This window comes from Gymnoscopelus braueri (genome assembly GCF_963280865.1).
Source record: "Gymnoscopelus braueri genome assembly, chromosome: 23".
NCBI classification, from domain to species: domain Eukaryota; kingdom Metazoa; phylum Chordata; class Actinopteri; order Myctophiformes; family Myctophidae; genus Gymnoscopelus; species Gymnoscopelus braueri.
The window spans coordinates 3,310,675-3,324,145 of NC_137625.1; the positions used below are offsets into that span (position 1 = coordinate 3,310,675).

The following is a 13,471-nucleotide window of genomic DNA, read 5'->3' on the forward strand; positions in this document are numbered from 1 at the left end:
GACCCACTGAAACGATAAGGGACCATCGGGTGGACCAGATGGAGGAGAGGGGTCAGAGCATCACACCTGTTAACAGTGAGCAGCCTGAAGAGCTGATGGAGCAGGACGCTGGGATCGGGGGTGTCACACTGCCAAGTGCTAACCCCGACGCTGAACAGCACCTCATTCAGCCAATAACAGAAGAGATGGAAAGTGTCTCCACATGTCAGATTATGGAGCTTCAGAATGTGATTGTTGAACTGTCAAGTCATCTGCAGGAGAAGGAGTCACAGCTGCATATGGCCAACAACGATACAACCAGGCTGGAAGAAGAGTGTGACAACCTCAAAGATGAAGTGCTAAGCCTGAAGGAGGAGAGCTCTACCATTAAGTCTCTGAAAGATGAGTTTACACAGCGCCTCATTGAAGCAGAGAGGAAAGCTCAGCTGGCCTGCAAGGAGAGGGACATGAAGGAAATGAAGGGCATGCGAGAGGAGCAATCCACCAGACTGAACAACAATAAGATGATAGAGCTCATCAGAGACAAGGAGAAGCAGATCAGAGGCCTCCTGGAGGAAGGCGAGAAACTGTCCAAGCAACAGCTGCAGCACTCCAACATCATCAAGAAGCTGCGTGTGAAGGAGAAGGAAAATGACGCCAGGATCATTAAACAGAGCAAGAAAGTTAAGGAACAGGAAGAGGAACTCAAACATCTGCATCAGGCGCTGAATGGGAAGGAAGAGGTGGAGAAGCAACTCAGAGAGAACATCAAGAAGCTGAAAGGTGAAGTGCAGCATCAAGAGAAGGAGCTCAGCAGGCTGAAGACTGACTTTGAGGACCTGCAGGAGAACAAGAAGATCCTACAGTCCGCTCTGGACAGCACTTACGGGGAGCTGGCAGAGCTCCACAAGACCGAAGCTAGGATGGCCAGTGAAGCCCTGGAGGCAGCTCTGAGCAGGGAGGCCAAGGAGGAGCTGAGCATGGCCCTGCAGAAAGCCCAAGAGGAGGCTTGTTTGCAGCAGGAGGCTCTGGCTAACCAAGTGGCTGACCTGAGGCTGGCATTGCAGAAGGCTGAGCACCAGCAGGGCAGGAAAGAGGATTACATGAGAGACGAGATCAGTGAGATTCAACAGAGACTGCAGGAGTCAGAAACGAGAAACCAGGAGTTGACTCAAAATGTTATGTCTGCAACGCGGCCTCTGCTCCGGCAGGTTGAGAACCTACAAGCCACACTGCGAGTCAAGACAGCATCCTGGGAAAAGCTGGAGAAGAATATATCTGATAGGCTAGCGGACGCCCAGGCACAGTTGGCCGTTGCCATGGATAAGGAGCATTCCGTAACCGATGAGCTGCTCGCCGTCAAGGCCCAGCTGACGTCTCTCGAGTCCCAGAATTCCCTGCTGCATCAAGAGAAGAGCTTTGCTCTGGGACAGCTGGACACAGAGAAGCGTAATAGGGACAGACTGGAGGATGAAAGCAGCAAGCTGCATGCCCAGCTGGAAAATCTGCAAGGGGACCACAGTCAAGCTTTAGAAGAGGCGAAGAAAGAGAAGCTGCTGCTGATCGGTCAGCTGGAGATGAAGAGGATGACGATGGGTGAAGAGAAGAACAATAAATGCCACCTAGCACAAGAAGCCCTTAAGGAAAGGCAGAGGAAGGCCATGGTACTCCCTGACGGAGAGCTCCTCGCCTCCTCCACCTTCACCCCACTGTCCCAGTCCAGCTCCATCAGCCGGCCGGATAACACTGGTCTGGATACATCTGTGCTAAATCAGGATGACCCTCTCGAGCACTCTCTATTCACCAGGTCCCTATCCATGAGTGGGACCAACTTCTACGAAGCTGGAGGCTCCAGCATCATGGAGAACCTCCAGTCTCAACTCAAACTGAGATTGGGGAAGATAGCACAGCTACAGCTGGAGATCTCCAGTCTGGAGAGGAGTCGCGCTGTCATGGCTGAGGAGCTGGTTCGACTCACCAATCAGAACGATGAGATGGAGGACAAGTTGAAGGACATCTCTAAGCTGAAGGTTGAACTCAAAGATCTGGAGCAGAGACACAATGCCATACTCCAGATGTATGGAGAGAAGGCAGAGGAGGCTACTGATTTGAGGCTGGACCTGGAAGATGTCAAGAACATGTATAAAACCCATATCGGTGAACTGCTCAAGAACCAGAAATAGAATAAACCAACTAATACATATTAATTGGAGAGAGATGATCTATCCCCCCTGTTCACCACTGTCTGTAAAGACAATCTGTCTATGAGTATCTATCTGATTTATTTGTATGCGTTTTTTGGGCGGTGTAGCCGCCCCTATAAGTGGGGTTGGGACACCTCATTAGTACACCCTTTGCTGTACTGTGATTGGCTCATAATTAGTACACCCCTAGCATTAGCACACCCCTAGCTGTACTGTGATTGGCTGACTCTATTGGCTGACTCTATTCAGCACTGTGATTGGCTAGCTAGACACATGATGAAATTGATAACCTTTTTTTTAAGTGAGCTTCCATCACTGTGATGACCACTGTGATGACCACACCGCCCACTTCACACTGGGTGTGATTTTTTTTATTTTTGGTCGGTGTAGCCGCCCCTATAAGTGGGGTTGGGACACCTCATTAGTATTAGTTTCCTGCACTGTGATTGGCCCACTTGGCCCACTTTCCTGTACTGTGATTGGCTGACTCTATTGGCTGACTCTATTCAGCACTGTGATTGGCTAGCGAGACACATGATGACATTAATAACCTATAAATAGGATTATGCACTTCCAAAAATCTGTTTTTTTGGGAAGTGAGCTTCCATCACTATGATGACCACTGTGATGACCACACCGCCCACTTCACACTGGGTGTGATTTTTATTATCAGATATACTCTGTGTGGGAATAGTGGTAGTGTCATTAACAGTATAACATGCTGTGTGTGTGCGTGCGTGCGTGCGTGCGTGCGTGCGCGCGCGCGTGTGTGTAGTGGCGTAGAGCAGGGATGGAAGGCGATGCACTCTGGAGCCCCCCTAATGTTGGTTGCAAACATTTTCAAAAATGTCTATGTAAATAAACAAATATAAAGCCAAGAAGAGACAAAAACACTGTGGCTAGGTTCCTGTCAATATGAGCGTCAGATATTAACAAAAAATATATACATAAAATAGCATTAAAAATACGCGATCAAGCGCATGGACCGTTCGCTCGGGTTTTTAGCTGCCGTGGACTCGGGATGGACAGTTTCTACAGTAGCCTACCACTCGTCCCAGGATATCATAATATACAGTGGTGTGAAGTAACTAAGTACATTTACTCAAGTACTGTAAGTACGATTTTGTGGTACTTTTACTTTATTGGAGTATTTCCAATTGTCTATACTTTTACTTCTACTCCACTACATCTCAGAGGCAAATATTGTACTTTTACTCCACTACAATTATTTGAAAACTAGTTAATAGTTACTTTGCAGATATAAATTATTACATTATAAAACATACATTAACTACTTTAGCCCTATTTTATAGACAAATCCACAGGCCATAGCTGCGGTGTCGCGGTGCGGAGCGTTGACACCGCAGCTATGGCTGCCTACAGGCAGCGCGTCTGTGGATTGGACAAACATTTTTGTACTTTTACTTTTTGGTACGTTAAGTACATTTTGTTACCAATACTTTTGTACTTTTACTCAAGTAAATTTTGAATTCCGGACTTAGTAGTAGTACTTCTACATTGCAGTATTGATACTTTTACTTAAGTAAAACATTCAAATACTTTTCCCACCACTGTAAGTCATTGTCAGCCATTATTAAGTTCTAATTAATGGCCCAGCAGATGTCGCTATTTGCCCTCCTGCTGGCTGCGGAAGCATTTTTACTCCATTCAAGGGAATGAGGTTTTGGCCTGACTCTATACTTGTTTACCTGACTTAATTCTTGTATTACCATAGTAAACATTTTCATATATACTTTATGTTTTCAATCGCTGGTTTAAAGCCTTTTTTCAATTATCATGATATGCGTTGAGTAAAAAGTAGGGAATGTTTCTAGGGCTTCTACTGGTTCTACCGTGTGAAGACCCGCCCCCTCGCTGCGGTTGTAGCCAATAGCAGTCGTTTCCGGGTGCTTTTTGGGACCGGAAGTTCCAAGATGGTGGATTTAAATTCACTGAAAAAGTGCCTTCAAAACGGGTCTGTAGAAACCAATGGGTCACATGACAGTTCACCTTTGTCCATATTTTTTTTACAGTCTATGGATGGATGTGACGCTTCAAGATAGCGGTCACATAAACAATGGCAGTGGTGGGATATATGCATGTAGAGCAGCAATTCAAAATGAACAAGCGAGTATCAACATTTTCTTTACATGCTGTCGTGTGTTAATGTGAAGAAAGAGTAACGACGTCACGCGGGTTTACTCGCGAATACGAGAGCTCAGAATCTGACTCCCCATTTCAAACGACAGAGGGGAGAGATCATTTCACAAACATAGCAATTGACAAAAATAGACTGAGGAGGGCATCGATTCACGAAAACAGACTGAACCATCTAACTTGTCCATTGAATATCACCTGTTGCGTCGTTGGATTTTACCGTTCTTATAAAGGACTTCATGATATTAGGCAAATACGGTATAGACAGCTCGTCCACGCCTTTATCTCCTCCAGGCTGGATTACTGCAATGCACTACTCATCGGGATCCCTAGCAAGAGCCTCCAAAGGCTCCAATACATCCAAAACAGCGCTGCTAGGGTCCTGATGAGAGTGCGAAAATATGACCATATCACACCCACCCTCCGCTCACTTCACTGGCTCCCCATCTCCTTCAGGACCGAATACAAGATTTCCCTTCTCACCCATCAATGCATTTACGGCAACGCCCCCCCCCTACCTCAAAAAACTCCTCACCCCAAATCCCACCACCCGAAGCCTCCGCTCCAACAACACCAACCTTCTTGTTGTCCCTGACACCAACCTCCACACCAGGCGACCGGGCCTTCTGTCACACAGCCCCATGTCTGTGGAATGCCCTCCCAGACCACCTGAGAGCACCACAGTCCACTGATGCTTTTAAAAATGGACTAAAAACCTACCTTTTAAAAAAAGCATTTTTCAAATTTTCATGGACTTTGTTTGTTTTTCGTACTGAGTTTTAATTTCTAAATTTTGGCCCTTTAGTTTAGCCTAGTTGGGTCTATTGTAATTGTTTTGTTGCCTATGCTGTTTTTTTGCCTTGCTTTTAATTGTAGCACTCTGAGATTCGTGAGAATGTAAAGTGCGTTATAAATCAAATGTATTATTATTATTATTATTATTATTATTATACAGCGCTTAGCGTTCATTTATTTGTATATCCTGCACGTAGGCCTACTTGTGTTTGTTGTCTGGCCTTCGTTGAATGTTGTACTGTACCAACAGTATGTATGTATGTATGTATAGTGGTTTGACTTTTGGAAGCGCTGTCTGCCTTCAGAGAAAATCTGACAACTGATGAAGTGCGTCTAGTTGAAGGCGGCGATCCAGGAGTCCTAAGTATGTGTCGGCTGGTCTGCACCCTCGCATCGTGTCGGGCCGCTATACGCAGCCTTCAAATCTAGTCCTATCTTGTGCTGATCAGAGCAATGGTCGTGGAGTTATGGCCATTTGAAGGGTCACTTTTAAAGGAGAATTTTGGACTAAAGTTTTCTTACCTTTTCTATGACGTTATGATATCTTAGGATGAATGGTACAGTAGAACATTTTCATAACTCCACCCCTGAGCCGCCACAGCTTAAAAGGTGCGCGGATAGGCCTTAGGTTAGATCACATATTTTAATACATTTTTTTTTTTTTTTTTTAGATCTGACGTTCATAGTGACAGAACACTGTCCCCAAAAAAAAAAGAAAAAAACAGAAGTCTCGCTAGACGAGATTGAAATCTCGAGATTATTTTTTTTTGGTTGCATAGTGTTCTGTCACTATGAACGTCAGATCTAAAAATAAAAATAAAATAATAATAATTAAAATATGTGATCTAACCTAAGGCCTATCCGCGCACCTTTTAAGCTGTGGCGGCTCAGGGGTGGAGTTATGAATTTTTTCTACTGTACCATTCATCCTAAGATATCATAACGTCATAGAAAAGGTAAGAAAACTTTAGTCCAAAATTCTCCTTTAAGTCCTCCTTAAAGAGCTGGATCAGCAGCACTAGAAGCTGCATCTAAATAGGGAACTAAGTGGATAGGCATTGTGGTCCCTGAGATGTGATAATTTTTTGGGTGAAAAATAGTATTTTTTAAAAAGATATATGTACCTTTGTTTGGCTTGCTAGATCTCTTGTATCGATATTGTAGATAGGTATATTGTAAATATGTATCTGATGTATCCCCCCCTCCCCACACACACACACACACACGCACGCACGCACGCACGCACGCACGCACGCACGCACACACACACACACACACACACACACACACACACACACACACACACACACACACACACACACACACACACACACACACACACACACACACACACACACACATACACACACACACACACACACACACATTGAGTGGCAGGTACACCCACACATTAACTCAGAGACTTCACTTCATTTGTGTCCAGGGACACACTAGCACATCATGAACTCTATACATCTCATGCACCCAACTGCACCACACGATACAGTACATGACATCATACACACCTCATACTAAGGACCGCAATTTTTTTGCATTATCCTATCCTATCCTATCCTATCCTATCCTACTACTATAATTGAAATGACCACCAATGTATGTCCGGGGTTGGTCAGCACACGATCACTCCATTTGCCTCCAAACTTGCCACAGACCATTGATCAGTGCACTGGCTAATACCTTGGCTTCTTTCCCCATCTTCGATGTACGTACATATTGTACAGTTAATATAAAACTAAATTGCACATTTTAGCCACAGCACCCCACGCTACTGCGCATCTCCATATATGGCCATATCAGTTGCATCACTGGTGCAACGTAGCTGTGATGCAGCTGATCGGGCCTAGATGTGAGTTCGCGGCCCAAACCTCTAGTCCTTTTGATTATGGTGGGTCAGATGTTACATGTGACATACGGTATGTTATTATTTCATGATCAACTAGAAAATGTGCTCCTCGGAGCACAGGTCTCCGCCAGGTCAGGTAGGTATGATATGAGTGATGTCATCATGTCATCATGTGTCTCGCTAGCCAATCACAGCTGGTGACAGACGGACACACACACACGGACGGACGGAGGGTATAACATACTCTCCACCATGCCTTCGGCCTGGCGGAGACAATAAAGATATCAATCAATCAATCAATTAAACACTGCTGTAGCGCTATATGTGTGCAATTTGGAACAGTGTTTGTGCCAAGTTTGGTGCTGATCGGAGCAACAGAACGCAAGCTATACATGGAGACAACACACCTATCAGCGATCTGACGTAACAAAAACCACATCATGGCTAGGCATACGTCACCGGCCGCTTGCTTAAAAGATGAACGCAACACTATTGCATAGTTGTGGTTAGTTCATACAGATGTCCACTGTTCTTTGAGAGGAAACAAAGCAAGCAATCTTTGCAATAAGTTTACCACCTACCGTATGTATGGAGAGCTTCTTCTGCTTACAATGAATGTATTCAATATGATATTTGTAAAGCTGTTTCTCATGGTTTGCTGTCTGCAGAATATTAAAGGACAGTATGCTAATCCACTCAACAAATACATCCATCATTATGAGGGCCTGTCATATGACACAGAAGCCCTGCACCAGCAGTCACTAGTCAAGGACAAGACGCTGCAGCTGGGATTCCGTTCTCATGGAAGGTACTTTAACTTGCAGTTGAAGAGGGACAACTCCTCCTTTTCTCCAAATCTCACCGTAGCGGTATCAGGAGAGGATCTGCCCTTGGATATCGACTATATCGATTTCATTTACACCGGACAAACATTTGGTGAAAATGGCACCATTACTCATGGGTCTGTAGTCGATGGCCGTTTCGAGGGCTCCATCCAAACACATCGAGGCACATACTACGTGGAACCCTCTGAGAGGTACTTCAGAGAGAGGAACGTGTCCTTTCACTCTGTCGTCTATCATGAGGATGACATCAGTAGTCCAGAGGATGGCTACACTGACCACTCTGTGTTTGAGAAGATGCAGACGTACCAGGCATCAGTGGTGGACCACCCAGTTAGCAAGATACTGGTGTCCAAGGATCATGGTCCAGTCATCCGGCAGAGGACCACCTGCGAGCTCTTGATCCAGACTGACCACTACTTTACCGAATACTACGGCTCGAAGAGGAAGGTCATGGACGTGATCAACAGCTTTGTGAGGGATATCAACTTTATTTATGGGACGACAAATTTCAATGGCATCCGTCTCATCAACTTTGTGGTGAAAAGGGTCATTATCAACACTACCAGCGCTACGAACGACATGAACAATCCGTTTCGCTTTCCCAACATCGGCGTGGAGAAGTATCTAACACTCTTCTCACAACAGAACCATGACGATTACTGTCTGGCCTATGTATTCACCAACAGAGACTTTGATCGGGGCGTGCTTGGCTTGGCTTGGAAGGGGGGAGTCTGTGAGAAGCATAGGCTGTTCACTGATAAGACTAAGATGTCTCTGAACACAGGCCTGGTTACTGTGAAGAACTACGGTAATCATGTCCCTCTTAAAGTCTCACTTGTCACCTTCGCCCATGAGGTCGGACACAACTTCGGCTCTCCTCACGACGGGACACCTTTGTGCGCCCCGGGACTGGCACAGGGCAACTACATCATGTACCCCCAGGCCACAGCAGGGGAGAGGCCCAACAACCGGAAGTTCTCACCATGCAGCATCGACGTCATGAGCGCGGTCCTGAAGGAGAGGAAGAACATATGCTTTGTTGAATCCGACCTGCCCATCTGTGGTAATGGGATCATGGAAAAAGGCGAAGAATGTGACTGTGGCTTCCGCGATCAGTGTGAAGAAGAGTGTTGCTATAACGCCGACGAGAATGAAGGCAAAAGGTGCAGACTGAAACCGGGCAAAGAATGCAGTCCCAGTCAGGGCCCTTGCTGTGACCCGGTAGAATGCCATTTAATCCCCCAAGGTAAACGGTGTAGACCGGAATCAGAGTGTGCCCATGAAGGCCTGTGCAACGGTACACACGTCCAGTGCCCTCCCTCACCATTCAAGGAAGACCTGATCACCACCTGCGATGCGAACGCAAGGGTCTGCGTCAATGGGGTTTGCACAGGTTCCATCTGTCAGACATATGGTCTGGAGTTGTGCACCTGTCCGAGCCCAGAGGGCACGGACGAGAAAGCCATCCAGTGCCATGTCTGCTGCATGGAGGCAACAAAGCCCGACACCTGCAGCAGCACGGGGTCTGAGAGATGGGCCCATTTCTTTGGGAAGAAGCACATCACCCTGAAGCCCGGATCGCCCTGCAATGACTTGAAGGGCTACTGCGATGTTTTCTTGAAGTGTCGTCCGGTGGACGCAGACGGGCCTCTGTCAAGGCTATTGAAGTACCTGTTTAACCTGGAGCTGTATAAGACCATCGCCGAGTGGATTGTGGTTTACTGGTGGGCAGTGCTATTGATGGGCATTGTTTACATCCTATCGATGGCTGCCTTCATTAGGATCTGCAGCCTCCACACGCCCAGCAGCAACCCCAAGCTGCCTCCACCTCTGCCACTGCCAGGTACGTTGAGGAGAGGCCAACCGCAGTCCCAGGGCTAGACATTGGTCCTCTCTTTGCCTTGATTCTTCCTAATGCCTGCAATGAGAGCAACTTGACTCAGAAGAGTTCACTTGTATTACCGCCTACAGCTGAACGCTGAAGACTCTGGCAACAGAACTGAGATCTCACCGGACAGCAGGCCCAACGAACTGATGCAGTGGTTCACGCCCTTTTTTACGCGTAGCTCGCCTAGCCAAGCCGAGCCGAGCTGTCTGTAAGAGAGTCTGCGTGCGTGTGTGTGTCGGTTTGTCTGGAGCTAATCTTGCAAACCACAGGACCAATAAGCTTCTTTTTTTTCATTCGTGGGCTCTGGCTTTGGGAACCACTTTCACCAAATGTGCTAAAAGGTCCGGCACTGAGTTAACACCGTCCGTCAAAGCAAAGTTGCAGTTGCATGTTTATTTTAATGATCCATCAATCTATTGTGTTCCGGCCTACTTTAAGTTCCTATTTCTCTGCATCACAATGAAAACAAACTCTTTTTTTTTTTATTAATTAATTTGTTTATATTAATGTTATATTACTGTATGCCAATTATTTGGTAAAATACAATTGTTAACATTAAGTGGGCTATACAGTATGTACCTGTTCATTTGGAGGGTCTAGCAACGTAACCAAATGGACCCGTATGAAGACCCATACATTGTCGATTGATTCCGCAACATGTCCGTGCAACCCCACAGTTCTCGTTCTTTGGCTGCGGATCCCCCTCTCAAACCAAAGATCTGAGTTACAAATTGTTCGCTTAAAGCGAACAAAATAAAATAATGATTGTGTCAGGGTGCAAGTTCAAAGGACGCAAAAGCAGTACGTCACAAGGCAGGAATCAAAGTTCAGGAGGTTTATTAACAAACTTAAACTTCCCATAAAACGGGGCAGGTAAAGCAAGAGCAAAACTGAGGAATAATGCAGATGGCTGGAAGCCTAAATAAACTCTAACATACACACACTAACAATAAACGACGACCAGACAAAAACTGAACAAACAGGGGCATATATATAGACACAGGGGTAACAGGACATAGGTGCAATCAACAGACAAATCATGAGACGATAGGCAGAGGGACTAACAGGACACAGGAAGAGATAACTAATAATCACCGGGAGGTGAGACAAGGCAGGAGAACAGTAACTAGGCAGAAAATAAAGGTACACAACATCAGGGCAAAAAGGCAACAACAGAGTAACAGAAATACAATTGGAATGATACAACAGAACGGCCTAAAGAGTCCAATGCCATATAAGGGCAGTCAAGGGCTAGATAATAAAGTCAAAGTCCACAGCCCGAGGAGCGGACCGTGACAGATTGATTGTGATGCTATATTGACTAATTTTGCTGGGGACCCCCTGGTATCCCCCCCCCCCCTCCCCAAGGTCCCCGGACCCCACTTAGAGAACCAATACACTAAATAGCCTAGCGTCAAAACAGACAAAAGCTAAAGTGATAGAGCCTCAAACCAGCAGAGTGCATCTCATTATAAACACAAATGGGTGGACTTCAAGCTACTTATGACACACAAATGGGACGTGTTATCGTTATATTATCGCATTGTGAGTTTTTGGTGTCGCTGTAGCAGATACTCTGGGTGGAGAACAATAATATAATCAACTGTATGCACTTTTCTAGTTTTCATGGTGGTTCTCTTGAGCTCTGCTGAAGGCCATTGGTGATTAAATGCCTCAACTGGCCAACACATATACTGCCATCCTGCATAAAAAGAAAACAACAAAAGAAAACACTGGCAACACCTCAAACACTTATATAATAATAATAATAAATAATAATAATAAACTTTATTTGTATAGCACCTTTCATGACATGAAATGCAGCTCAAAGTGCTTTACAGAGCAAGAATACAATTACAGTTACAACCAATTTAACAATAAAGCAAACAAAAATAAAATAAAACTAGAAAAAGTGCTCCTCGGAGCACAGGTCTCCGCCAGGTCAGGTAAGTTATTGTGGCCTCCTGATGGCGCTATAATAGGCCAATGTGAAAAGGGTGCCATTTCTTCCTCTGCCTAGTGGGAATGTGCGTGCAAATTTTCACGGAAATCGCACGCCACGTTCATGATTCATGACATTTTTTTCAAAACGGACCAATCCTGCAAACTTTGGAAGTCAACCTTAGCCAATCAGGATGGAATATGAAATATCGGACAGATGCGTCTTGATCACATGACTATAGAGATACTGTGTACCGATGTGCGTGATGTTTGGATAAAATCTGAAGGATTAATATCCAAAAATGTATTTGACATAAGTCGGCCTCCTGGTGGCGCTGTAAAAAGCAGATGTGAAAAATGCAGTGCAAATGTTTTTCCTTGGCCTCTAGGGAGTAGGCGTGCAAAGTTTCACGCAGATCGGTGCAGTTATAGTTAAAAATGCAAATCGGCCTGTTATAGCGCCACCATGAGGCTGATGTGAAAAGTTTTAAGTGACATTTCTTCCTCGGCCTAGTGGGAATGTGCGTGTGCAATTTTATGGAAATGGCAAGCTGCGTTCATGGTTTGAGGCAGTTTGTTCAAAACGGACCAATCCTGCAAACTTTGGATGGTAACCTTAGCCAATGAGGATGGAATATGGGAAATCGGACAGATCAGGGTTGATCACATGACTATAGAGATACTGTGTACCGATTTGCATGAGGTTTGGTTAAAAACTGTAGGAGTAATGGGGAAAAATGGGTTTTGCACAAATCGGCCTCCTGGTGGCGCTATGACAGGCCTATGTGAAAAATTTGAGGCAGAGGTTCTGAATTGGCATCCAGGGAGTGTGTGTGCACAGTTTCGCAGCGACCGGGCCAACGGTGCCTGAGATTTGGTGCTAACACACAGACAGGACACACGGACACACGGACGGACGGACAGACAGGGGCGAAAACATACTCTCTCGCCATGCCTTTCGGCCTGGCGGAGACAATAAAAGCAAAAGCATAAAACAACATTAAAATAGGCAATACAGTGAGGAATTAAAAATCAACCAAAGAATCAGCTAAAAGCAAGAGTGAAGAAATAGGTCTTGAGCTGTGCTTTAAAGCTATCGACAGAGGCTGCAGCTGTAATGGGAGTTTATTCCACACTGTCGGTCCGTAAAAGCAGAATGCTGCTTCACCGTATTTTTTATATGTCATTGTAGGCACCTCGAGCAGGTCAGCACTTGAAGACCTGAGGGCCCGGTTTGGAACATATCTCTCTAGGCAGTCAGAGAGGTAGGAAGGTGCCAGACCATTTAGAGCTTTATAAACTATTAAAATAATTTTAAAATCAATCCTAAAAACAACCGGGAGCCAGTGTAGTGAAGCTAGAACTGGAGTGATATGTTCTCTCATCCTAGTTTTAGTTAAAATTCTGGCTGCCGCATTTTGAACAAGTTGTAATCTGTCAGTTGTTTTCTTTGGCAGGCCAGAGTAGAGTGCGTTGCAGTAATCAAGCCGAGAGAAAACAAAAGCGTGGATCAACGTTTTTGCATCGTCTAACGACAGATAGTCTCTAATTCGCGCAATATTTCTAAGATGAAAGAAAGCAATCTTGGTGACATGATTAATGTGTGTATTAAAATTAAATTCAGAATCGATAATAACCCCCAGGTTCTTTACTGTGGTGTTACTTTCTACAGCCAGGTTACCAAGTCTACTTATTATTGATTCTCTCTGCTCACTGGAGCCAATTATGAGAACTTCTGTTTTATCCTCATTTAGCTTAAAGGTTTAATGACATTCACTTTTACACCACATTCAAAGTC

The 13,471-nt window shown here is 45.2% G+C and overlaps 2 protein-coding genes across 2 annotated transcripts; both read left to right on the forward strand.

Annotated features, from left to right (window-relative positions):
• Window positions 1–38: 38 nt before the first annotated feature.
• LOC308079769 (TATA element modulatory factor-like) lies at window positions 39–2,162 on the forward strand (the record flags this gene model as incomplete). Its single annotated transcript, XM_080421363.1, has 1 exon — window positions 39–2,162. One exon carries the CDS (start codon window positions 39–41, stop codon window positions 2,160–2,162), a length of 2,124 nt encoding a protein of 707 aa, XP_080277489.1.
• Window positions 2,163–7,625: 5,463 nt separating this feature from the next.
• Window positions 7,626–9,725, forward strand: LOC308079210 (disintegrin and metalloproteinase domain-containing protein 10-like; the record flags this gene model as incomplete). Its single annotated transcript, XM_080420587.1, has 1 exon — window positions 7,626–9,725. The coding sequence occupies one exon, from the start codon at window positions 7,626–7,628 to the stop codon at window positions 9,723–9,725; it is 2,100 nt and encodes a 699-aa protein (XP_080276713.1).
• Window positions 9,726–13,471: the final 3,746 nt, after the last annotated feature.